The following is a 26,443-nucleotide window of genomic DNA, read 5'->3' as shown; positions in this document are numbered from 1 at the left end:
CGTCTTCTCTGTGCTCGCCACTGGTGTTGTTTTCAACCAGCTCATAACTCTGATATCCCCTGGCGTCAGCTCCGTTAACTGGTCGGCTGCATGGCAGTAATCCTCGGTGCCTCCTCGGTGCGTCCAGTGGTCAGTGCGCCCCGGGGCAAATCCCCCCAAAACGAGGAGGAGGAGCTCGTTAGTGCGGCCCCCGACCGGGAGAGCGCGGCTCGGTGATGGACCACAAGCGACAGGCCGCAGCGCCGGGGCACAAGGAGCTACAGTACAGTAGGGAATTATACAACAGGAGCCAGTGGTCCGTGGCAAACTTTCGTCTTAAGTGATATGAAAACAACAAGCAATTTTCCCGCTTATAATTTCTACTTGTTGCAGCTTAAATCACAAACACATAATCGTACAACATCCCATTACAACTGCAGAAAGTGCATCTAATGTCACCAAGTCTTCTTCACATTATTCTTGGAACTATATATATATATATATATATATAATATGTGTGGTGTGATAATCCCACGTGTTCCCACTGCAGTTAGACAACACCAAACTACATGACTTCAAAAGCAATTTTAAGCAGAGGACACTGTGTGCTCATTTGTGGCTCATTTCTTTCTCTCTCACTTTTGCACCAGTTTCAGCAGGAGGCTGGTTTGTTGCTCCCGAACTCCTGAAAGTTAACTGAGGTTTCATGTTGTCAGGGGGAACTCTGCAGGATGGTCAGTTCGGGGCTTGAGCCAACAGATCTGAACAAAGACCACAAAAGGCTGTCGGCTGAGGCAAGTTTGTTTTATTTAACACTCGCAATATAATTTAAAAGAAAATCTATAGAAAACAGATTCTCACTGACTCAAAAGCATTCAAAGACAGAGAGGGGGGAGGGGTGATGGGGGGATGACTTAGCTTGAGGGTGTATTAACCTGTCATCTATATCTTTCTGTAGGGTCGGGCCAATCAGACTCCAGTTCTCAATCACCTGGGTAAGTATGCTCACCATTCATTTGTTCAACTCTTGATCAAGCAACATTCAATATATATTTTAATAAACAATGCACTAAATGCTACTAATGTCTTTCGATAATGTTCCCGAACGGTTCTCGGTAAACAGAACAGACGAGCGTTGGATGAGTTTTACTGTACGGGAACTAAAACTGGGAGTTCAGCAGTGTCCGGAAACTCTTTCAGCTTCCAGCCACTCAAAACATTAATAGTTGTAACACGTTTACTTCACAAAACCGCCGAGGAGACTACAGCATCAAATATTTAACGGAGGTCGTGTGAGTCGATTCAAAATCTCTGACGCTGTCGTTTAGCGAACTGAACTTTCATGTTGAGATATAATGATTTGACAAATGATAGAAGACTCACTTTTAGACTGCTTCGGTTTTAATAAAATAAAATTAAAAAAAAGGTTTAGTCAAAAACAGTGTTTTACTTTTTTTTTTGTTCATTGCCCTGCTGTCACACTTTGAATCTGCAGAAATATGAATGGAAATTCCCTTGAATGGGAGACGAGAGATGAAACTGGAAAACAGACGCAGCCACCGAAATCACAGAACAGACGAGGCGTGAACATCAACCATCTGCCGTTTTATCCTGGCCTACACACATTCGTCACTGGAAACACTTTGTTTTGACAACGGAGGCGGGAACACTGCGCGGGATGAAGGATGGAGGAAGAGGAGGAGGAGGAAGTTAAATGCTTTAAGTAGGAATAGTACCACTGCCACAGAGAGATATGAAGCCAAGAGAAGGTGAAGTGAGAGTCAGGCAGCACACAAACAATACGGCGGGGCTGTCTGCGATGTCATCAGCTCCCCTCTTTCAGTGCGCGTCGCTGTAACAGTGCTCTGCTGGGGGTGTCGGGCTGAGGGCTGGTGGGGGGAGGGGTGGGGGGTCGTCATCTTGAGGCTGGTCGAAGGTGGAGCTCAGACTGCAGAGGTGTGGTCCGTAGGGAGGGGCACGAGGAGGAGGAGGTCCGGCAGGAAGGGACATCACTTGTTTGGTGGTTTGTAGGGTTCCAGAAGCTGCTTGGAGAAGGTGTTCACCTTGTCGGCACCTCGAACTTCATGGGGCAGTAGTGGTAACTTGACTATGTGGAAATCTTCGTAAAGGTCTTCCATCTGTGGAGGGAGAAGACGGGCCATCAGTAAAGACATTTAAATACACATATTTGAGATATTAAAACGGTGTTTTTTTCCGGTCCCGTACCTGATCTAAATACTTGGACTGGATTTTGTGACGAGCTTCGCACATTTTACACGGCCTGTCGGAGTCGGGGAAAACCAGCTGGTTGACGATGATGTTGTGCGTGTCGATGCGGCACTTGGCCAGTTCCTGGATCAGCCGCTCCGTCTCGTAGAGCGACAGGAACTCGGCGATGCACACGCAGATGAAGGTGGTCTGTTCCTGATTGGGAACGAGGAGAGCGGAGACGAGTCAAAACACACGTACGGGAAGTTTTTAACAGCTCGAGTCGTTTCTAAAATAAATATATCCGCTGCTACTGTACTAAAAATCGGATAGTTTTCCTGTCGTGATACTCGGTCTCTTGCCCACAATAGAGGAATATGAAGAGGGAGAGGTTGGGAGGCACACGTACATACATGTGCAGCAAACCCACGCTGTATATAGTCACAGCGTGAAGCTTGATTTGTACTTTCAGAGTGATACAGAGTGACACTCGCTTCATGTGATCTTCTGTATCGATACACACAACTGGCACTAAGTTGTTGCTGTCATCACTTCTCATTTTTTTGACGGACGCTGCGTAAAGCTGCACAGAACATTTGGTCAATTTAAAAAAAAAAATGTGTGTGCGTGTGTTTGACTTACAGGATCTTTGAACTGCTCACTGACTGATCGAATGACTGGCAGGGTTTCCTCGAGCTTGGAGGCCAGCTGGTCCGCGTTCATGTCGCCCAGACCGAGCATGTTGCACATCTGGAAACAGCGAGAGAGCGACACGGCGTATCAAAGGGCTGCAATCACAGGCGCTACCACATCTGCAGTATCTCTAAACTCCTCCTCACCTGAGAGATGAACGGGCTGATCTGGTTCTTGATCTGCATGAGGCGGCCCAGACCTCGCTCCACGATGGTGGGGAAGTTGAGCAGTCGCAGCGTGTGGCCAGTAGGGGCAGTGTCGAAGACCACCACGGAGAAGTTCATTCCTTTCACTAACCTGAGGTTCGAAGTAGGCAACGGAGCCGAGTTATTATTACGCTCACCGCCTTTGTCTTGATAAGCTCGAGTCACGGCACAGTAAAAGGTAAAAAGTAGAGTTACATCAATACGATATTAACGGATTAACGGAGACAGGAAGTGGTGGTATCCGGCCGACCATCTGACCTCATGACTTCTGCGTAGCTCATGGCCTCGTCGATGCCGGGGAAAGCACTCATGGCCTCCTGCATCATCTTCTTGCCCATGCTGAGCATGTTGTCCTCCTCGAAGAACTCGTCCGGCAGCTCGGCCACACCCAGACTCGGGTCAATCTCCTGTCGACACACACAAACACACACAGACAGACACACACACACATCAACACACTTCCAACGGTCCGCCAAATGTTTTCACGGCCTCGAGCATTTCTGTTTGTTACACACTGATGCTTTTGAGACTCACAGGATGAACCGAGTATCCTCATGACACCGAAGAAATGGTGACTTCATGCCTCGAAATTAAAATATATAAAAAAAATAAAAAAAAAACACCATCAATGCACCTCTTTGTTTGTCTCAATGGTTTCATCCAAATGTTAAGAGATTTTTTTAAATGCAGCTAAAAAGGAAAGTGTTAATTAGACATTCTGAAGTCGGACAATCACAGATGAAAATAAATTTTTTAAAAATAACGAAGGTCATTATTAGGATCCTGTTATTACGCGTGTTGGCTCGCCGTCATGGCTGTTTGGGATACTTGATCAGAACAGAGCCGTCCAATGTTATTAATAACACTTGTGCTTTCCCTACCACGACGAATACGTCCTGCGCGAGCCGTGAAAAAGACTTCAGTGTTTCCAATTAACAATTTCAACTGTTCAGTAACTTAGTCTGCTTTAAATATGAAGTTCTTGATATTCAATGAGTAGCTTTCTCTTTTCTAATTGTAACTTTTACAAACCGTTTCGTACTATTTGATATAACCGATTTTTTTTTAATGTACAAATTTCAGTTCTCTACCGCCTCAGCTGTACATTTAAACCTTGTATTTTTCCAGGGTGCTCGAGGATGGAGGAGGAACTCGGGGCGGGGGGGAACTCACCATCGCAAAGAGGTTGTCGTAGCCCTTCACCTTGGTGGGCACCTTGGAGAACTTCTGGTCGAAAGCGTCCGAGATGTTGTGGGCCGGATCCGTGGAGATGATGAGGACGCTCTCCCTGACGGCCGCCAGCTGGACGGCCAAACTACAGCTGCAACAAGAGGACGGCAGGTGAGTACAACCGGCCGACGGGACATTGTTCGAAGTGCTTTACAAGAGCACCTCATGTCAGGAACACGTCTCACATGTAAAGCTGGAGGGATGAGCGCACGTCGCACGGGGTAACATAATTAAAATCACTAGTTTAAATTTAAAAAGCTTATGGAGGGTTTAAGATGATGATCAGATCTGCTGTACTTTGATTATTTTTTTTTTAAACAATAATGTGTATAAAAAACTATTTTTTTTTTATTTAGAACAAGTTACTGTGATGAAATTAGTATTTCATTTACATTTATATATATTTCTGCTCAGCCATGATTTTGTATTCGGTTACATCTGGATCTCCAACAGCACTGTTGTTCACACTATGTACAAACTAGATCCATGAACAAAAGATCATGATGTTTGTTTGTTTGTTGGGATGACCTATCAAGTGTTTGCAAAAACGATCTACACCAAAACATTATTATTATTATTATTTATAAATAACCATCAGTAATGTGACTATAATGACGAATAAAACAGCTGGAAGAGTCTCAACATCTCTCAGACTTCAACGATAGTTTGAGGAAGCAGCAGGGTGTTTATATATATAAATATATATATTTATAAATATATATAAATATATTTATATATAAATATATTTATATATAAATATAAACACACACTTGCCCTCTACTGTCTATCAGACTTGGCAGCCACCACCAGCTCATGTATTCTTCACCCTGAGGCCGAGTGACCCTACAAACGGTAGCTCGGAGCCGGTTCACCGTGTTGTCTTTTACCGCGATGATCGACCCGGTTGATAAAGTTCTGGTTCCGACGTGTCAGCCGGCTAACGTTAGCTGGTGACCCGGCAAACTGACACCTGCCGCTAATTCAACTCACTTTAAATGCGCCGATTACGACGACACATTAATGCTGACGCGTGTTAATCTATATATATAAACAACAACAACAACAACAACAAAAAACAACGCTCGTTATGGTGAAACAACAACAACCCACAACGTTTTAGTCGTTTACCGACAACAACAAAAACCAACAACATCCACGTCAACTTATCGTTAACTGCTCGCCTGAGCTAGCTGTGTTAGCCGGCGACACCAGACCGGGAGGTGACCTGTGGTTTTTCCGCGCAGCTCACCTGCATGTTGTTTTACCAACACCTCCCTTCCCACCCACAAATATCCATTTCAAAGACTTCTGCTCGATGATGTTCTTCAGGGTTGGCTCCAACGGCTCCACGTCGGGCGCATCTTCAAATTCGTCTTCCAGCGAAGCTGCCATCTTGTCTGTGTACAGTCAACGTCCGAGCCGGTGGGATGGACCCGGGCTGCTGCGTTCACGGCCCCTCGGAGTTTTCGCTTATTGGAGAGCACGTTTGCGCGACGTTTCGGGAGGTCGACGCTGACCGATAGTCGACGTGAGACGTGCTTCGTCACGATGTCTACACTCTGATTATCCTCTGGTCTGAAATGGAAGATTATATCATGGGTAAAAAAATAAAAATAAAATAAATGTTCATGTTAAGATTGAGTGGAAACGTGTTATCACATATTTTGAACATGAAAATCATCATTTTGAGTTCGTTATAAATTTATTCATTTTTTTACTCACAAATGCAGAATGTTAAAAAAAAAAAATCTCTCCCCAACTTCACCGGATGTTTGGGTGAATTTAAAGATTATGTTAAAGACTCTCAAACGGATTAATACTGAGTAAAGTAACAAAACTGTCCAACTGTATGAAGAAATTATTTTAGAGCAATAATAGGCTATTTATATATATATATATATATATATATATTTTTTCACCTATGATGCTTTCTTACACCACTAGTTGGGGTCATATTCTTAAACTATAGCTGTAATGCGGGATTTTTTTTTTTTTTTACCTTTATGAAATCATTAACAGCTAAAACAATCGTGACCTAGACTTTTATTAGTCTTTAACTGACAGTTTTATTTATTTCAAACAAAACAGAAAAAGGCTAAAGACATATCTGAAGATACTTATATTTGTGGATAAAATACAAAGCAATAAAACGAACTAAGACTATTAAGACAATGAATTTAATTTTTCATCAGAACTATTATTATGGAGGCTGCTTTAATGTTGTATGAAATGTATTTATTTGTGTGGTTTAAAAGGAAAAAAAAAAATTCTGCAGTTACATAACAATCATCGGCCAGAGGCTATTTCAACCAGACAAAACAGAGTACTTCTTCTCTTCTTGTATGTCACACGTTAAGTATTCCCACGCTATCTGCAAAAAAATAGAACTGAAAAGTAAACATTGCAGTGAACGCACCAAAGCCATAAATTCACGCATTTCACATGACATGGAATATAGCACAAACCATATTAAATACCCCGTTGGGCCTCAGAACAGTTACAAGAGATTTATTTTTAAATTTTACATAAGCAAACTTGTGACAGAAAGGTTGAAAGTTTAACCTCCCCCCCAAACAATCATCACAGAATAGACAAAGTGAATAACCGATATATCTGTGGTTGCACTGTCAGCTGCTCTTTGAGGAGAAGTGAGGTTTCCGACAAAACTTTCCAACATAAGAGAATATATGCATATTAAAATTTTACTTAAAGCCAGCTACATTAAGGTACATACAGTGTCTTACTAAGTGATTAAACATAGCTTTGTATAGATTTCTGAAATTCAACTAGAAAGACAGTATAAAGTACATACTTGGTATGCATATTAAAACACAGCTGCAGATTCAGATTTTGGCCCTTGTGAGAACAATAATTAATTTACATGAGCACCGACACGCAGTGACCACTGGATAAGGAACTTGTTTCCATGAACACCTTTTCATGGTTTCAACTGCCTCCATCTCCGTGCTGCCCTCAGACCGTTCATCCTTCGCCCTCCCGGACCCCTCGCCTCCACCTCTGGGTTCAAAGCAGCGCCACACCAGAATTGTTATGTGCGCCATCTGAGCTCGCACACACTCCATCCCGGCGGGAAAGGAGCAACTTGGCTCTCCGTCTGGTCTGTCGCAATCAGTCTGCCGGAGCCAACGTGGCCAGAAAGTTGGGCCCAGATCCACCCACCGCTGGTGTAGTTCACATGTCGCCGAGCCCACCAACCAGCGTCTGACCGAACCGGCAACATCTGGAGGCAGAGCACCGAGGTCCAGCTGTGCAGCTTCCCTCTCCAGCTTCTGTCGCTGGTTTGCTGCGGCCTCGCTCAGCCCAGGAGAACTCAGATTAAACGTCTCTTTAAAGGTGATGTATTTCAGAAGACTTCCCTCAGACAGCGGATCTACGGACATGGGTCGATGGAGGATCCGAGGAGACGAGAAGGCTGGCGGTGTCTGGGTTTGGGCATGAAGCGATAGTCTTCAGCGTGTGCCGGAAGGGTGTATGGACGGACTGGCTGCAGGTAGGATGGTAGATTGGCCCTCAAATGAAGAAACAGGGAATCCCAGTCTATGTCCTCCTGCTCTCGAACAGCAGTCCCGTTGGGAAAGGCCACGGATCCATGCAGGAGGACAGAAAAAGAGAACCAACAGAGACGGATGCTGACCGTGGACGGTCTGCACATGGTGCTCAGGTGAAGAGTGAACATTTGATCTTGTAGTCTTCCTTTTCACCTTTTTCAGTTATGGGTTCTCCTGTGGGTGCTTCAGGGACTCCCATGTACCCGAGACCAAACATCCTTGAGCTTTCCAACAATAACATAATGAATTTAAGTGCCTTATCACACAAACATGGCCAGAGTTCCCACTTCTCCTTCAAGGCTCTGGTGTTTTGGCTAAATCGCTGGTGCAAAAATAAAGGACAAATCTGCCTTATTTTGGTTTTATGTAATGTGCTGATTACCAGTTATGTGCTACTTTAAATGGGTTTTACTAAGGGAGCATTTGTAGGGGATGAAAAATACAGAAGTCTAGTTTGGTGTTATTTTGGTCAAGCTGGGGGTGTTTAAATAAACTTTAAATAAAGCTGTCAAATCTAGTCATTTATGTCACATAATAAAAAAAACAAACAAGAAATAAAAAAAACATTTGAAAAGAGAAGATTAAATCATTTTAGGGGACAACACCCCATTTATTTGCATCCAGACAAAATCAGCTTTTCAGGGTCAAAGGCACATGATGGTGTAATATCAAATATACTTTCTGCATTATTATGAGTTAACACTTTATTGTAAACACTGGTTTCAATCTAATTTTTTCTTTACGTCAATATTATAATAATAGATATTAAATACAGTCACATAAAGTTGTTTGTATGTACATACAGATAACCAAGAGCAGAATGAACAGAAACACAGAAACACAGCATTCGTGAATGGTTTAGATTCTGTAACGTCAGGTTTTAATTTATTTGTGTGTGTGCGTGCATGTGAGAAAACCCAACCTGGCACAGTCTGTGTGTGTGTGTGTGTGTAATTGTAGGTTTATTTTGATTTGATGGGATAACTATCTTGACCTCCTCTTGTTTGTTCCAACACTCAAAGTGAAAAAAGGTCATGTGACTCGTCCTGTTGCCGGGCAGACTGGGGCGGCAGTCTGACCAAGGAGGGCGGCACATTGTGAATCATCTGGCTGCTGTGAATCCCCGACTTCGCCCGATCCTCCAGAAACGTATCAAATTCTGATGGGGAGAACGTGTAGAGATTCGTGAACGCGTGAATAAGTAAAACACCATCGTTACACTCAAACGGCAGCAAAGGACAGCTTGAGAGAAAAACACACCTTCACTGGAAACTCCCTCGCAAACCGAAGACTGTTGTTCCTGCTTATAAAACAGAAAGAGTAAAGATGATTATCACACAATTGCTCTGTTTTCACACATTGCACCATATATAGAATACAAGCTTCCTCTTACCATATTGGAAGATAACCACTTGTCAATATCGCTCTGCGGGGAGTTTTTTGCTGGTGGCATCTGGGAAAAAACATCATCAGGAGAGAAATAAGACTTTGACTAGTATCTATTTGCATTATTGATAATATATATTTGAAATCCGTCTGTGTGTGTGTGTGTGTGATTGTGGTGTACACACCCCGGCTGTGACCTGCAACCTCGTGTCCAGAGCTCCAGCGAGGCCCTCCACAGCTCCTGGGTCCTCATACCGGACGCTGGACACACACACACACGCACGCATACGCACGCACGCACGCACGCACGCACACACACACACACACACACACCATTTATCATTCAATTATCGTGAATAATTTACCATCTAAAAGAATAATTTCCACTCACGCTGTCATGTTAAACTAAAACTAAATGAAATGAAAGACTTATATCTGACACCAATACATTGGCTGCAGATGTCTGTCATATAAATCCCATAAAAACAATGATGAATGCAGCAGAGATGATGTCACCTGATCGCTCCACTCACCTTTTCCTCTGGTCAGCCAGGGAACTTCCTCTGGTTTGGGCAAACATGTCAAACTCCTCCTCTTCTTCTGCAAAACACAATTTCAGATTTCACCCACTGCGGTTTTTTTTTGTCCTACATCCCAAGTAGCCGAGGCGACAATATTTCGGTTTCAGTCTTTGCTTCTTCTTTTTTTAACCATCCCGTGCATGTGATGTTTTACCCACAACAATCCTGCTTTCTACCAGAAATCAAACGTATAGATTCTATGTTGAAGGTTTACTCACTGTGATTGGCCGATTGCTGTTGGTTGGTCCAGGTGCTGGCTGCCGGTTGGCTGGTTGTTGAAATGACAGCAGGTTGTCTGACAGTCGAGGGCTCAGGGTTGAGGTCAATGAGGCTCGGGCTCGAGGTAGAGCTCTGCTGAAGACACGGTGTAGTGCGTGTCACACATAACTAATGATAACACAACACCTTACAGAACCACATCCCTTATTTTAAACAAAAGAGACGGACAGGTTATTTCTTTACCTGCTGCGTGTTTGTAATTTGAGCCTTGTTCAGCCTGTCAAACCTAAAACACAATTACAGCACAAAGTTTAGCTCAGTATGCTTCACAAAATCCAAACCATGAAGCTCAGGCTGCAGCCCACCTCTCGTAGCGGATGAAGGCGTTATTGAGGTCATCGTTGACCACGAGCAGCTCTTCGACGAAGCCTTCATCCTGCAGCTGAGGGATGAGCTCCACCACTCGAGTCTGCATCTTCTTACACACTGAGAACAGCTGCTGCTCGGCCGGAGAGAGAGGGAGAGAGATCAAGTCAGTCTCACCAAAAAAATGACAGCGACTGAAAGGAAGTACCACTTCTCACTGCGGGTGATTTAAGCACTTATAACCTCAGAGAAGCTAAATAACAAAACAAAAACAAAATCACTCAAAATCAGTGTTTTCATGGACCTTGTAGCCACCTGCTAAAAACAAGTCTGAATCAAATTATGCTACGTCGGATGTGACGTGCCTTTAACCTACGCAGCCGAGCACAGGCAAATTTTACTTCTTCAATATTTTAAATATTACCAACAAATTACATCACTGTAATGTGATGTGTAGATGTAATAACTGCTGTCTAAAGTGTAATTCAAGGCTCTACCATCAGTGAAACATGTACCACAGTTTTGGGAATCCTTTCTACGGACAGTTCTGACACACACACACACACACACACACACACACACACACACACACACACACACACACACACACACACACACACACACACACACACACACACACACACACACACACACCTGTAGCAGCTCTGTATCATCGGGCTTGCTCTGTCCAGGTATTAGCTCATTTAGCATTTCAGACATCACGGCGAGATTTCCTTTCACCAGCGCCAGCTCACTTCGCAGCTTCTGGTCCTGGATTTAAGAAAAATTAAAAATAAAAACAGCTGTCAAAAGCTGACGCACAATTTGGTCCATTTTGTAGTAATTATATTAATATAACATTCATAAACTAAAACTCCTGCAGTGCAGTTATTTTCCAGTTTTATTTACTTGTCATCGCAGAAAAAAGCATAAACTAAACTAAAAGCCTTAATAATGTCTAATTGTGCAGTGATACCTGTTCTTCAGAAAGTAAGACCGGTCCGTCACCGGGCGGGACTGGAGGTGAAGTATCCAGACTGGGAGCGGTGGAAGGAGCTGCCGGTTGGGGCTCTGTGGGAGCAGTGACAGGTGCCGTCTCCGGAGACTCGTCTCCGGGGATGCTCTGCAAGATTTGTTGAATGAAGTGTGTTAAAATGTTTAAATAAGTGACTGATTGTGATTTATAGTCATAATTAGATTTTTAGTGTGAATGGGTGGAGCTAAAAAGTTCTATAGATCACTAAGCACGCACAGGTATGCGATCATTTTAATTCTAAAGGTGTCATGCCAAAATGTTTTTCATTGACGTTTAGTGGTATTTCTTTAAACACTAAACCGAGTGGAAATATCGTCACCACAGTCAGAGACGTACAGTACAGACAGGTCTATGCACTTCATTTGGTATCGTGTGGGCATTTTGTGGACAGTCTCACCCTGTTGGGAGTGTGGATGGGCGACAGAGCGTCCAGGTCTGTCATGGGGAACTCCAGCCCTCGCCTCCTCAGGTCGTCGTATACATACACCACCCCCCCCAGGGAGGGAGAGCTACGAAACGCGTCCGCCCATGACTGGAGATGAAACGAAGAAAGATGTGAGATGACTACTCCCCTAAAACTGTATTCAATAACACAAATCACAGGATGAAGCAGAACAAGATAAGAAAAACAACGTGGAGAGAGAACAGAAAGGAATAGTACTCTGTCTAATGTGGCCATTCCTTCTAGTCTTTGATTACACATGGGTGGCTTCGACCCAGGAATGGATGAAGCTATTTAAATCCCAGAAAACAGGAACGATAATGCCTATGCATATGTCCATAGACAAAACAGAGTTGAACTTCAGTCAACTTTATGAGCCATGGGATTTCAAAACCTCTAAATTCTCTCATAATAAAAGTGGAGCGACAGTCAAACTATTTAAAAAAAAAAAATACAGATTAGAATTTCAATAAATTAAAATTGTCTGCAGACCAGAACTGAAACAAACTATGGAAAATTATTGTGCTACATTTTTATTATCGATGAGCAATCATAGACTGTAAATAAAAGTGTATATAGTGGAGGTCGATGCACAAGTGCTGTAAACTGCAATACCACCGAGGGCCACTAGAAGCTGGCCTCTGGCTCCACAGCAATTCAGTGTCATTTCAGTAGATTTTTTTTCAAGCAAAAATGCCAAAGTGTCGTTGGTTTCAGCCTCACAAATGTAAATATTTGAGACTTTTCTCGGTTTTCTGTGGCAGTGAACTATCTTTGTGTGTAACTCAAAGTCGAAACAAATTGCAAGAGGTTACCTGCTGCTCTGGGGAAAAAAAGGGACTGTCAATATGTTTCATTTGGATAAGAACTGTTGGATAGTTTGGTGATGGAAATAATCTTAAACTGAGGCCCTAAACACACTTTCTATTGTAAACATACCTGTATGAGGCTGAGGACCCGGTCATGGAGGGCAGTCGGAGGGTTATATTTGGGCAGAATGGTGCGCACCAAAACCCCTTCGACAAACTCCTGTGAGGCCACCAAAACATGGAAGCGATGGCCACAGTTCTTCACACAGGCCTCCAGAACCTCAAGAACGGTGAAGACATAAAGATTGTGATTAAAGTTGCACCAAAAGGAAGCTTTTTCTCTATCAATACGTCCACTACGGCTTTGAATGTTTGCTTATCCGATTGCTCTAAGTGGTTTGGTAAACACTTAAACCATCTCCTGTTGGCCGCCGTCCAAATAGGACAAAGATCATCGTGACCTTTGAATTACTCTCTCGCAGGCAGCTTTCTTCAACCCACGACAGAACAAATAAAACTTAAACGTACGAGAATCCACAGATGATTACTCACAGTGAGAGCCAGCATAATCTCTCTGAAGTTCTTGTTTCCTGCTAGTCTCTTCTTAATAGCTTTAATTGCATCTCTGGGCCTGGGAGAGGAGTGGGAGGGGGGACAATACTGCATCAGGTCAGGATTGTTTAGTCAGTCATCTTGGTATTTTAAAATAAAAATATGTAAAATTTATGAAAAAAGCAAATAGAAGATATGTGGTTTTCTGTTGCAGAAGCAGGTTGTTTGTTTTGTGGACTTTTTCACTTTATATAACCAGCTACTAAAAATCCCCCTTGCAATTCAGACACGTCATCAATTTCCTCATAACATCATAAAACCAAGAGCATAACAAACTTTAAAAATAGGTCACAAGCAGCTGCATGGAAGTGCAGAAAGAAACAACAAAACCATAAAGGAAATTACACATTAAACGTAACACTAAACTAACATGCAGTACCAATGAGTCAGAACGGTTCGGCAGCAGATGGAAACCGTTTATTTACTTTGGATTTTCAGCTCTTTAGCTATAATCATTTACCCGATTCGTACAGAGAAATAAAAGAAATAAAAGGGCAGGAGAATCTCTGCCTCTACATGCCAGTGTGCTCCACTGGAGAGACGCAGAATATCCAAACGCAACCAATGACATCATCCCTACCCCTCGTCCGTCTCGTTGATGATGTCGCATATCTCCATGTTGAGTCCCCAGTTCTCCGACTGCAGAGCGTCGCTGGTCGCTCGCTCTGTCAGCAGAGAGGAAAACCGCTGAAGTTACGTTAAGGAAGGGATATTAATGTGAGATAAATTTCACTGGAACCAGAAGAATCCAGTGTAATGACTTCTTTTGATTGACACCTTCCCGCCTTGATGGTTTTGAGTCATAGCCCCTTTTTATGTAACATTATTTGTCTTTATTGAATGGTTCCAAAAGTGCATGTTTTATTGAAACAATAAATGATAAGCTGTGCAATGTTCACCAGCTAGTCACTACTAACTGTTTCTGTCTGCAGGTAGCGTGCAGTTGTTTTTTAGAGCTTTTTGTTGAAAATATTCGCCTGCAGCGGCCGAGGGAAACACAACGGTGAAGCTAGTGAGTCATTAAACCAAAACAAAGGGCTGAAAGAAGATAAAACGCTGCATAGTTTACACAAAAATGGTAAAGCAGCCATCCTACTTTTTCTTGTCTCAAACTCTAAAAACTCTGGATCCTACATTTCCCATTATGTAACTTGACAACACCTCTTTAAGAGGACCCTAAATTAAACCGCTGATAGGTTCAAAAACCTGCCAACATCTTTTTTCCAACAAGGTCCCCCCCCCCACTTTAAAATACTCAGAAGAGCAACAAACAAAATGTTAAAAAATAACAGTATCTTCCAAATAAAAGTGTTTCAGACGCTTGTTGTTTGATGCCAGAAGCTGATTTGAAAACGGGGTTCAACACCATTTAAAACTATTTTGCAATGAAAGCCAGCTTTCTTTGCACTGCACCGCTCACCAACGTCTCATAATTCTCTAAATCTCCTTCATTCCTTTCCACCATCACTCCCCACTTCTCCAAGGCATCACTCTTGCATTTCTCAATCCCCTTCCCTCCCTCTTTCCTCCCTCCCTCCCTCCCTCCAGCTATCCTTCCCCGGCTCCCTCCACTTCATGTGACTGTCAGCTGCTTCTGTTCTCATTGGCCTCAGAAGTAGCTGACATTCATGTGTGAGAAAGTGAGAGGATAACATAAGAGGAAGGAAGGCTTGAGATGGGCGTGTAACATTTTTCACCACTCTTGGCTGCCCTGATAACGCATCTGTCCATGCATCAGCTGCTGGCCTTTATAGTGGATGTGTGGGATGAAGAATTTATTTTTAGGGGTTTACACAAAATAAAGCACGCTGCGATTTAGAGAAAAAAAAAACCCTGCTGCTTTACAAGCTGTGCAAAGTGACAAAGACTTGTTGAAGCAGATTAGTAACACTTCATGCATAAGGTGTGAAGCTGTAGCTTGATAAAAAAAACAAAAAAACCTCTTCAGTGATTGAGGAAGTGAGAGGAAACACGAAGCGGCTTTCTTACTCGCCGTATGAGATGCCACTTAACTTACAGTGACCAATCATGTGGACGAATCCCGTAATCATGTCCCGCCTCTGCTTACGTCACTGACTCGAAAGACTTATTTTTATGCTTCTGTCAAACTGATTTTTACTTGAAGTATTTCTGAATATAAACACTATAAACTAAGCGCGACCAGGTTATTTAATATCCGTGACGGTGTGTGTATAAAAAAAAAATTCGACTTGTGTCATGAATGTGTTGTTTAATTTAAATGATGAGAAATTGATCCAAACGGTGCACAACTTTCAGCGACTCAGCCGCGACTTACCGATCCTCTGACCGACGGGCGTTGAATACGGGTTTCCAATGAGAAACTCCATTTTCTCCCCGAGTGAAAACATCCTTGAACAATGACTATCGATCCCCTGCAAACTGAAGCAGCTGTTGAACCGTGGACTTGGGTTTTGATCCCGTCTCGCTCTCGGTGTCTGCCGCTGCCTCGGAGTCGGAGTCGGGCTGCCTTCCTGAGCGGTCACGTGAAAACACACACCGAGAGGCAGGAAGCTGCAGACACACAGCCGCTGCTTTCACCACATTTTCACCAATACACCTATCCGTTTTTAATATAGCCAGTGCATCTTATTAACTAGCCTATCAGTAGCTATGGTTGAAGTATTCAGATAATTAAATGAAGTAAAAATACCGAATTTCAGATGTAAAAATAGTCGTTTGTGGGGCTCTGTAGTCTTACCTTGCAGCGAAAATAATTCTCAAAGTTTGGTTATCGGAAGATGAAATGTTATTTTACAAGCAATCTAAGGAACTTCTGTCAATATTGAATATATATTGAATTATGTTGTAGATTGTGAAACTATTTGCAAAGTTTTAGATCCTGTGTGTGTGTGATGTGCAGCTGCTGTTGTTGTACTTAAAATGTACCATATAAATTAAATTCACTTGACTAGACTTGAATTGACAATGCAAAATGGACAAATAGTTTCATCCTCAATACTCCCACCATATTGCATTCACTTGTCAAACTAAGGGAAGGGGGAAGAAAATTATGAAAAATATTTGTCATGGTAAAAAAAAAAGTGAATTTAAATGTGTTGTTTTTCCCAACAAGCTATACGACTCGATCATTTATCCTCTGCTTCTATTTCCTAAACAGTTGATCCTGCATGTGTGCATCTGAGATCAGATTTGGGGATTATTCACGTGAGTTTCATGGTCTACACTTGTAAAAAATGTCCTGTTGAAAGAAAGCTGGATGAAACAGAACTTTCTTAGCGTCCTCTAGTTTTATTACTGTACATCAGACAAACATATGTTTTCAGATTTCATTTGATTATCATTGTTGTAGCTGTGAGACTGTAGTGCATGAACGGGATACTTAAAGGGCCACAAAAACCAAACATTAGCTTGTGGTCACATACCTGATAATAACAATGAGAAATAACAACCCCTGTATATGCAGAAGTAAAGGTGGATATGAATAATATGCATATGAGGGTCAGAAAAATGTTTCCCGGTTAGTTTGTTGAAATTTTCCAACCAATGTCTGAGACCACAGATGGAGTAAATGACTGACTGATACTGGCAAAGCATTCGGACACTTTTATATCAACACCACCACCTACTGTCCTGAATGTCGCCTGCATTAAGACAGACTGGCACTAACAACAACAACAAAAAAGAAACTTACATTTATAATTTATTGTTGAGTTATATTTCTCTTTTAAAGAAGAAACGAGCAAAATCATGTGTGAAAACCACTGACGTGTGATTTCGGACTCTAACGAAAACAGTGAGGTTCATATTATCTACGTGGGACAATACGAACCTAATGGCAACGTGATTGTACAGTGTTGAGACTTTATTTCTTAGGGTGAACAGTAGAGAAAGACGGCAGAGAGAGAGAGGAACGTTGTAGTTCATGTGGTACATTCATCTCCTTATTTCTTAATTCTGAAAATATACTGAAAAATCAAATGTACAAGGAAAAGCATCAAATCCTCACATCTGACAAGCTGTAACGAAATGTTTGTTAAAAAAAATGACTTAAACAGTCATGAAACTGGGATCATGAACCTACTAATAGTTTCAGCTTTTCAGTGTTTACTTTTGGGTGGTTTAGTTTAGTTTGATAGATAGTTAGATCGAAGTAAGACGTGAATGTAACAGGGTTACACTGTGCTAATAAGATTTATTTTCCACACACACATATATATATATATAGTATAAATCCTAATTTCTATGTACTTATGTGCTCATTTTTGTCAAAGCATTTCCTAAAACTGACATAATATCAAAGCATTTTGTTTGCCTCCTGTACGTCATGTCCTTCTGTGTTTTATGAGTTATCACCACAAGGTGGCGCCATTGAATGTATACAGACCAAATGTGATTCAATCCGTCAACCAGTTTGATGTTCCAGACAAGCAGCACTGCATAAAAAATTCTTGATTTCGTATGTGACAGATTTGATCGGCCACTACTGTCTTATCGCAGATAGATTGGCATCAATGAAACTGTCCAATAAGAAAACTTGTTTTTAATGGAACATAATGCAGGAAAAAAAGATGCTTAGGCCATTTAGAAAGTGGTTTATTTATTTTGTATTTATAGTTATTTATATATACCCAGTATAATTCTGTTTCGATACATTAATGTCATTTTAGACAATAAACTTTATAGTTAAACTGTAAAATATCCTTCCTCCATCACATATCTATCATCACAAGTGTTTGATAAACACTTCAATTTATTCATATAAGATTTTTTTTTTTTTACTTCTTAATATTGTTATCAGCATGAGCCTCAAAAATCCAGCATCAGTCAGACTATGTTATACAAAGATGTAATTTTTCTCCTTCGTGCTGTAACATCAGAAAACACATGTGACTGACCCGGACACATTCTGTGATCACAAAGGGAATGAAGCATGGAGATAACAGTCAATGACCTTTGACCTTTGAGCTAATTGATTGTCAGTTCCAGATATACATTAGGGCACCTCTGTAACAGTCTTATGACCTTTGTTGCGAAACACAAACACAAAAGCGCTTTTTTTTTTTTATTGTTCCTTCTCAGGCGTCTCCCTCGTGAAGCTATAAACAATTTAAAGTGCAGATTTTAACCACAAAACTTCATATGATCTCAAAGTGTGAGCAGCAGCATCCCCTTTTTTTATTTTTTTTTTGCAGACACATGGTTCTACCTAAAGCATTGTGGTTTCAGGAGAGATCAGAGAGTCCGATTAGAAAAGCCTGAAGGGATGCTGGGCTGCAAGGAGGAGAAAACCCAGAGCGTTATCTCTATTCTCCAGGCTGTACGACCCGGTATAATGCAACAACTTAAAGCCTCGGCCATTGTTCGCACAATAAGAGGTCTGTATATCAGGCCCCTGTGGCCGATGGCATTTGTGTTTCCTGACAATACATCAGCCGGCAGCACATCCAACAGCTGTGAGCTGTACCAGGAAATCACGGAGGAAAAGTTGACTTGTTTGCATTCATGTTGTGATAAAAGCACACGAGAGTTGAACAAATGGAGAGGGTGGAGGTGGAGGTGGAGGGGGGGTATTTCCATCATTATGTGTGGTAGAGGAGAAAAGGGAAAAACTTGGAGAAAAAACACACACACGCACGAGCACATTTTTAATCCAAACCTGCCACGCAGTAAAAATGTTCATCCATAACTTCTATAAAACCCTGGAAATGCATGTATGAATGCACTTGTGTGTGAATGTGTGTGTGGTTGTAAATTGATCCCTCCTACTCTCGCTGGCAGAGGAGGGGCGAGGAGGAGGAGGAGGAGGAGGAGGAAGAAGAGGAGGGAGCCGAAGCAGGAAGGAAAGGCAGGCAGAGAGGGAAGGGAGGGGGGCTGTGAATGCTAACAAGCCCCGTCGTAATCATAGAGCTCCGTAGGTAGGGTTTGATAATAATAAGAATACAAAAAAGGCATCTTGCGATGGAGAGGAACAACGACCACTAGGAAAGTCTCGACTATGCGCCAGTGCCGCGTCCGCCCCGTGCGCGTGCAGCAGCCTCACCGTCGTCGGCACGTTTGATCAGAAAAACCGTCTTTTTTCCGCTGAGTGAAATGTATCGCGACTGCTCGGGATTCACATTGTGACAATGGAGATTGAAAATATCGTGGCCAACACGGTTCTCCTGAAGGCAAGAGAAGGTAAGTTCAGCTGAACGCCTCCAAGAATCTATTAAATGGTGTATTTTTTTTCCTTCTCCTCCTTTAACGCACCTCAACGACATGGCCACGGACGAGCCCGAGAGCTTTCGCATGTCCTCCTTTAAGGATTTAGATGCTTTCTCTTGTCTCCCATCTCTGCGCAGTGCTTTTGTCTCCAGGCAAACACACAAAACATATTCCGCGGAAACGTGTTACCCGGGCAGGTTACCGCTTTTAGGCCCGCAAGGCTGGAGATGGAACAACGCAGGGAGTGTTTTGCAGCATCGCGCTTTTTAGATGGCAGCGTTGCATTTTAGAGGCTGTCGAGCAAAAAAAAAAAAAAAAAAAAAATCCACACAAGCACCAGTTGGCTTTTTTTAGTGGATATTTACGATGACATAACGGCATTTAATGGGGATCCGCGGTGTTGAGTGTTGGAGGAAAATACGAGCTGCGCAGCGAGGCTGTGCGCCTCAGCGCCGTCTTACCTGTCATTGTGGTGTGTTTAAAGCCTAATTAGGAAGGGAAAGTGTGGTGTTTGACGCAGGAGCACGTCGCTGCATTGGCTGTTGATTAGGAGGAAGGAATAGTGTTGAAGTGCGGTGGTGGTGGTGGTGGTGGTGGTGGCGGTGGGGGGGGGGGGGGGGGGGGGGGTCGGATGCAGTGGGGAGACCAGGGGAAGGCCATGTTACCCCGGCGGCCCTGGCCCAGGCTCGCAGCTCCCGGGGTGTTCACTGCTCAGTGGGCCGGTGATCCCGCTGCAGCTCACCTGGAGGAGGTGGTGGGGGGGGGGGGGGATAAAAAAAAAAAAGAGAGAGAGGAGTTATCCATCCGTTTTCCAGGAGATGGCAGAGCAGAGAGGCTACTTTAGTAGCCAGTGAGTGGGCGCAGGGTGGGTGTGCAACACTGTGTATCAGCAGGAGGAGGAGGAGGAGGAGGAGGGGGGGTACAAAATTTGTAATTACTGCTCAACGATTTACACTTTTTTTTCTCCCCCCTCCTCCTCCAAACGGATTGGACACCAGCAGATGGTTTTCAGAGGGATATTGTGCAAGTTGATCCATTTTAGCCGACAGCTAAAGTCACTCGGAGCAGATGTAAAAGGATCTGAGAGGAGGAAGAGGAGGAGGAGGGGGGGGGGTGCAGAGGCCTTCTCCTGCTTATGGTTTACATTATATTCAGTGTGCGTTTCCATTTAGAAACTAAAACGCCAACACTGCTGTGAAATGGATTGTTCACAGCAGCAGTGGATCCATTTCAGAGCAGCAGTGGCTACTGGCAGGGCGTCAGGCTGCCCCCCCTCCCCCCTCCCACCCACCACCAGTACCACCACCACCACCACCACCAGTACCTGCCATCATCCTTTTTGGATTCACCAGAAGGCCCCTTCAGCAATAAATGTGACTGTGTGATCCAAGTTCACAATGATCTACTTAATTACAGCCTCCAGTGCTTTCAGAGTGTATTGATTAATCGGTTAGCCATTAGACACACAATTGATTACGTCAGTTTATTGAGCAAAATACCAGCCAGTTGCTCATTACAGCTTTACAGTTTTGGATCTAGCTGGAAAGAAAGATTTGAGAGACTGCTCCGTTGCAAAAAACAGTGTCGAACAAACAGGGCAGTGTTTGTTATTTTTTCTGCCTACTATACCATTCACTGTTAATTACCACACAGATTAATGCACCTAATGGCTCCCAGTTCGTCCCTTTCACGGTGCACAGGGGAGTAATTTGATTTAGTTTGTGTTTCCAGAGGTGGGTGTTCCCAAAGCCTTCCACTATGTCAGCGTGACAGTGTCATCATTTGCAGACTGAACCCCACCTTTAAATACACACATCTGCACAGAAACATGCTTCTGTGGATCAGATGTCGGTCTTCTTTTATCCACGAGTCTCTCTTCGGTCGCCTCCCGTGCAGGAGAGTGCATGGAGACGGCGTTTCCAGCTGCAGGAGCTGCGTCCCGAGCCGCTGAGTCAGCAAGAGTTCGCCCTGCTCTGCTGATGTGTCCTTGAGCAAGACACGAAGTCAGATGTTTCTCTGACCTCACTGTTTGGAGAAGGGAAATGGCAAACTATTAATGTAAAGACACAAAAGTTATAGGTTTTGTTGGCAGTTTTCTTCATCTCAGAAGTAACGCTACGTGTTCGTTGGAGGCTTGAAAACGACGGTTTAAAAAAAAAACCAACGTCTGAAAAGTCATCTTTTACGCACCTGTTCATGTAAAACTGGGTGGCCGGAGGGTGAGACGTGTTATGACAGGGTGTGCCCGGCCTGCCACAGTTGAAATGACACACGTCAAAGGAAGTGGTTAGAGATGACACCACTCCCACGCGCTCCACCCCCACCTCCCCCCCGCCGCTGTGAATTCACACATACATTCGCTATAAAGCGTAGAAGTGAAAAGTGCCACATTTACAGGAATGCTTTTTTTAAAAATTTTCTCAGACTGCAGTAGGTGAGAGTCTGCTTCTGTCACAGGAAGTCGCTGCAGAGGCACCAAAAGTTTTGGGAATGGTGTTTGTGAGAAAACCAAGAGGATAACTTTTTGGCGTGGATGCAGCCCGCAGTTTTGTGGATTTAAAAGCTCAGCCAAGCATTCAAAAGCTATTTTGAACATAGCAGTATGCGTCCACGTGGTCTCCCTCACTGTACCATCCAAAGTATCTCATCTTTAATTGTGTTAACTGTTTTGTCACATTGGTAACTCCCCATATTCAACATTTACCTGTAGACGATGACACCTAGCCATAATATTAGTGGAAAGATATTGGTATATATATACACATATATGTACACAATTCGGTGAAAGCACTTGAGATCATTTGGAAACAGTGTTATCGTAGTTTGTCCTGCAGACTCCACTGTTTACAATACTTTGCAGCACCTGAGTTGGCAGAGCAGCGTATCGTAGCGGAGCAGATGGCGGCGTGAAGAGTGTTGAGAAAAAATGATGTTTACTCTTCAGCTGTAAAATATCCTGCTCCCATTTACATTTGTATGTCAGAGCCCTTTAATTACCAAATTGCGGGGAGGTTTTGTAAATTAGCTTCGCATAAAACGATGGTTTGTATAAAAGATGTTTGATACAGATTGATGTGTTGTTTATAGCTCAACTCAATTATGACGCAAGCTGGAAACTTTATATTCCTCCTGCAGTTGTTTACATCATATGATCATGTCATAAACTGCCATAACATAACACCTACTGCATGCTGGAACAATGTGGTTTCGAGAGAGGAAGTAGAACGAGGTAAAGCCGAGGATCATGGGAGTTGTAGTTTTTTTTTTTTTTTGGGAGCTGCTTCATAATCTCTCCATAAATTTGCAAGTTGTTGCCTCGGTCCAAGATATGACTACATTTCCCAGAGTGCCCTGCTCCGAGATGGTGTTTGCTTGTTGCCTTCAGCTGAGTTATAAATATAGTAGCTGTAAAGAACGGTGTTAAAAGGTACGGCGGGAGAAAGAAAGCTCTTCATTGTTGAGAAGAAGTTAGTTTCACAATGAATGGCTAGAATTCATTCATTATTTAATAACCTACTTTTTTTGTTTTTGTTAGTAAATTAGCAGATCTGAGTTGCTGTTTCAAAAACATGTTGACTGTTCTTTGGGCTAATAAAACATAATTAAGCTTGGACGTCATTGGTAATGCACTAATGTCAGTTTTGTACATTTGCTAATTAGAAATTATCACCGTGAACTCGTACACTGATGCCACAAAATTGCTGTAGGTTTAAAATGGAAATGTTAGTTTCAGGCTTTATAGAAAATGGCCAAATATTCAGTATAATTAACTGGTAAATTGTCATTGCAGGTGTTGTGAACTTTTCTCTCAGCTCTTAAGGTTCAAGCTATTTTTTTTTTATAGAGAAATATGTTGTTACTTGGCTGCAATGGAGAATCAGGTTGTGTAGCTGAGTGTTATTATGCTTTAAAGGTCCTGTATTGTATAAATTCTGATTTTCTTGTCTTTTTTAAAAATTATTATTACTATAAAACAGGTGTAAGTGCTGTATAAATACATTGAAAGTGTCCAAACACTCGGAGAAATGCACACAGTCTGTATTCAGCAACTGAACCATTTGGACTTCCATAAGTTTGTGATGTCACAAACTTATACTGATGTCAGATGTTCACTCCAGTACGCTCCAAAGAGATGTGAAACTACATTGAGAAGATTTTTCTGTGGTACTTAACCCTAAAAAAAAATATCTTCAAATAAAACTACGAAAAAGTGTAGAATATTGGACCTTTAATAGAAAGTCGTATTGTCAAGGGACATGAACACTTTACATTTCCATCCTTTTTTTCTGACTCAACTTCAGAGGTGTTTCACACTTCCTGGGATCCCCAGATCTTTTTTTTCTGCTGCGATTCTGTCTTCACGTAAAACGGAGGAATGTCGGCCGTCTGCTCGCGTTCCCTCAACAAACACGAGAATTTGAATGCTGCTTATACAGCTAATCTCTCCAGACAAGAAAGCGGGTGGAAGTGGACTCGCCTCTGTTGCTGGTGTCACCAACATGCGTGTGCTCTCTGCGCCGCCCTGCAGATTTACAGCACAGCACATCCTTTCGGTTGTGAGGTTTTTATTTGATTTATTTTTTTCTTTCTCTGTGACGTTAGCCTTGCGTAGCTTTATTAGCCTTGCGGTCACTAGCTGGCCTAACACTTGTTGTCATCACTCTGGGGTGTTTCCTCCAGCTGAGGCTCATAAAACACATTGCTTTGTGACTGTCCCTTGATGTGGGTACTCATTTTACAGTTATTACACCCACAAATGGGCTGTGTGGAGAGCGAGACGCGGCGTGTTGCATACTCGCCTCTGCTGCTGCTGCTGCTGCTGCATGGCAGTGACGGCGGCGCTTAGCCGGGTGGCTACTGGGATGTTCATTAGTGCCGTTTTCTTGGCAAGCGGACTTTTTGAAGCACTCCATGTGCATCATAAGGATGTTGTACCAGCTGCCTTATTAAATATCAAATGGGCGTTTCCCCCCCCATGAGAAGCCACCTGTCAATCTGCTTTTAGCAACATACAATGTAAAAGTGCATTTACAAGGTCTTCCAAGGAAGCACTAAAAGTCAAAGGTCCTTCATGCTTTATCAGTTTTTCCTAGAGTCACAATTTCGGCATCTGCCCTTGGTCCTCCCCTTCAATTATAACTTGTTGTGTTGCCGTATCAGAGATAATCTTCAAGGTATAATATGTGCTACGTGTTCCACGCTCAAGGGCTCGCGGTGCCGGCCGGAGAAGCCGCCTTTTGTGCGTTTTCCCCCCCGTTCCTCCAGCTCGGCCATGAAAATGAACCAGCGGGCCTTTCCATCTGAGAGACAGCTGTAGATAACTTATAGATGATTAACCTTTCCAGTGACACACACACACACACACACACACACAAAGTCAGTGCTCAAGTTTAGTCTCACCATGTTCCCTCGCCTACCCCCGTCCCCCCCCGTCCCCCACCCCCCGTCCCCTCCCTCCACAAGACACTGTGAAAACAAGGGTCAGTTTTCAAGACCGTCTCGGCTCGGTTTTAATGGACTATCTGGAGCAGGGAGAGACGAGGCAGAGGAAGGAAAGGTCTTGCAAAACACCACAGCACGCTGCTGGAATGAGCAAGAGCGCATGTTTATTTGCAACGTGTGTGTGTGTGTGTGTGTGTGTGTGTGTGTGTGTGTGTGTGTGTGTGTGTGTGTGTGTGTGTGTGTGTGTGCGCGCGCGTGCGCTTTTCCCCCTTTTTTTTGTTTTTTTGTCCATGTGAAAAACTGCATGTCCTACCTCGTGTGAGCCTCCCCCAATCTCCTGACCCCCATCCACCCACTGCCACCACCTTTTTTGTTTGTTGTCCTGGAATTTACTCAGATGTTGTAATGATGTTCGCAGCTTTGCACGTGACCTGCAGTTTCTCTTAAGGGCCATATGGAGAGGAAGAGAAGGGGGGAGGAATGGGGGGGGGGGAGTCTGGCCATAAAGAATTCATGAAGGCATAACAAGACATGAAAACTGTTTATATGTGGAGGGCAGCAGGAGGCTGAAGTCGAAGCATGTGAGAGCTGATATTTCCCTCTTCCTCTCTCTCTCAGCTGATGTGTGTCTTTCAGCGGGAGTATACAGATGGATTACCTTACGCAAACACCGGGCCTTTTTGGCTTTGAATAGGCAACACAGATACTCGCAGCTAATGTTTTTCCCTTATCAGGGTGCTACGGCAGCCAATCACACACTGTACGGGGAGAGAGCGACGGGGGAGAGCAGCGGGCCATTCATCTATCACGGCCCGGCTCCATTGTGCCGATGTGCGTGTGCATGCTCGCATTACAATGGGCCTAAACTATGCGTGACCCTCTCTCATTTCCTACCATTTAAATCATGTTTTTTGGGATAGTACTGACGCCGTCCGACCGTAACCTCCACCGATGTTGCTGCTGCAGGGCGGAGGGTCGACCCAGAAGGGAGGCATGGCCTGGCACCAAATATGAAGGGCGTGATTGCCAAAAATATCTCGGTAAACAGAATTATCAGTGTTTTTAGAGGGAGAAAGAAATTGTTGTTGTGCTTCGGAGTAATGTGTAAAAATACACAGATCTTTGACCTTCATGCAGCTCATGACGCTCCGGCTGAAGGAATTAAACCTCCTCGTGCTCACGTGAAGTCACTTTGTGTACGTGTGCAGGCCGACCGCCCCGAAGCATATTGCGCAAAGACGCAAATACTGACTTCTCTCGGTCTGTCACTCTCGCAGCCGAGCTGGATCTTCTGGCCTCGTGGCTGTTATTGCGAGTGTCAGCGTGTGACATGTGTTCATCAGATGGGCGAGCGGCTTCGTCCCATATGGCGATTTGAAAGGGAAGATGAGTTGTGCAGGCGGCGGGCGGCGGCGCTGCACTAGCCCTCGTGTTCACGACAACATCTGAAGAAGCTGGGAATCACAGCGGAGGAAGTTG

At 43.4% G+C, this 26,443-nt stretch overlaps 3 protein-coding genes and 1 pseudogene across 6 annotated transcripts in view; 1 reads left to right on the top strand and 3 right to left on the bottom strand.

Moving 5' to 3' along the window:
* Positions 1-769: 769 nt before the first annotated feature.
* get3 (guided entry of tail-anchored proteins factor 3, ATPase) lies at positions 770-5,740 on the bottom strand. The gene is made up of 7 exons (XM_069704892.1): positions 5,566-5,740; positions 4,260-4,407; positions 3,345-3,493; positions 3,027-3,177; positions 2,830-2,937; positions 2,206-2,403; positions 770-2,117 (listed from the first exon to the last, which is right to left on the bottom strand). Exons 1-7 carry the CDS (start codon positions 5,706-5,708, stop codon positions 1,989-1,991), a joined length of 1,026 nt encoding a protein of 341 aa, XP_069560993.1. The 5' UTR covers positions 5,709-5,740; the 3' UTR covers positions 770-1,988.
* Positions 5,741-7,159: 1,419 nt separating this feature from the next.
* LOC138624563 (noggin-like) lies at positions 7,160-7,989 on the bottom strand (annotated as a pseudogene).
* An 832-nt stretch (positions 7,990-8,821) lies between these two features.
* LOC138624581 (target of Myb1 membrane trafficking protein-like) lies at positions 8,822-15,821 on the bottom strand. Of its 3 annotated transcripts, none has more exons than XM_069704889.1 (15): positions 15,633-15,821; positions 13,917-14,001; positions 13,277-13,355; positions 12,855-13,004; positions 11,871-12,005; positions 11,414-11,560; positions 11,092-11,208; positions 10,437-10,570; positions 10,315-10,357; positions 10,071-10,206; positions 9,805-9,871; positions 9,457-9,532; positions 9,279-9,338; positions 9,146-9,188; positions 8,822-9,044 (listed from the first exon to the last, which is right to left on the bottom strand). In XM_069704889.1, exons 1-15 carry the CDS (start codon positions 15,703-15,705, stop codon positions 8,902-8,904), a joined length of 1,488 nt encoding a protein of 495 aa, XP_069560990.1. In that variant the 5' UTR covers positions 15,706-15,821; the 3' UTR covers positions 8,822-8,901. The 3 variants fall into 3 exon arrangements, with proteins under 3 accessions (XP_069560990.1, XP_069560992.1, XP_069560991.1); XM_069704891.1 differs by having other exon boundaries at positions 9,146-9,185; XM_069704890.1 differs by having other exon boundaries at positions 10,071-10,203.
* A 3,328-nt stretch (positions 15,822-19,149) lies between these two features.
* grk4 (G protein-coupled receptor kinase 4) overlaps positions 19,150-26,443 on the top strand; it is a 44,540-nt gene continuing 37,246 nt past the window's right edge. Inside the window, exon 1 of one of the 2 annotated variants that reach the window (XM_069704924.1) lies at positions 19,150-19,495. In XM_069704924.1, coding sequence (XP_069561025.1) covers positions 19,444-19,495 — 52 coding nt within the window. In that variant the 5' untranslated portion in view covers positions 19,150-19,443. The remainder of the gene's footprint in view (positions 19,496-26,443) is intronic. The other variant, XM_069704923.1, reaches the window with a different exon arrangement.

This window comes from Brachyistius frenatus, unplaced genomic scaffold, assembly GCF_029030835.1.
Source record: "Brachyistius frenatus isolate BFR_SWC_R1_liver_20210118 unplaced genomic scaffold, ASM2903083v1 Contig_53, whole genome shotgun sequence".
NCBI classification, from domain to species: Eukaryota; Metazoa; Chordata; class Actinopteri; family Embiotocidae; genus Brachyistius; species Brachyistius frenatus.
Note: the sequence above shows the minus strand (reverse complement) of the source record. Positions and strands in the feature narration are given on the sequence as shown.

Coding starts and splice junctions, on each gene's coding strand:
- LOC138624581 (XM_069704889.1), bottom strand. CDS start 15,705: ATGTTTTCACTCGGGGAGAAAATGGAGTTTCTCATTGGAAACCCGTAT. Junction 10,571..11,091: donor ATGATACAGAGCTGCTACAG/GTGTGTGTGTGT, acceptor CCGGCCGAGCAG/CAGCTGTTCTCAGTGTGTAA. Junction 9,872..10,070: donor ACAGCAATCGGCCAATCACA/GTGAGTAAACCT, acceptor TGTGTTTTGCAG/AAGAAGAGGAGGAGTTTGAC.
- get3 (XM_069704892.1), bottom strand. CDS start 5,708: ATGGCAGCTTCGCTGGAAGACGAATTTGAAGATGCGCCCGACGTGGAG. Junction 3,178..3,344: donor AGCTACGCAGAAGTCATGAG/GTCAGATGGTCG, acceptor TTCGAACCTCAG/GTTAGTGAAAGGAATGAACT. Junction 2,938..3,026: donor TCAGCCCGTTCATCTCTCAG/GTGAGGAGGAGT, acceptor CGCTGTTTCCAG/ATGTGCAACATGCTCGGTCT.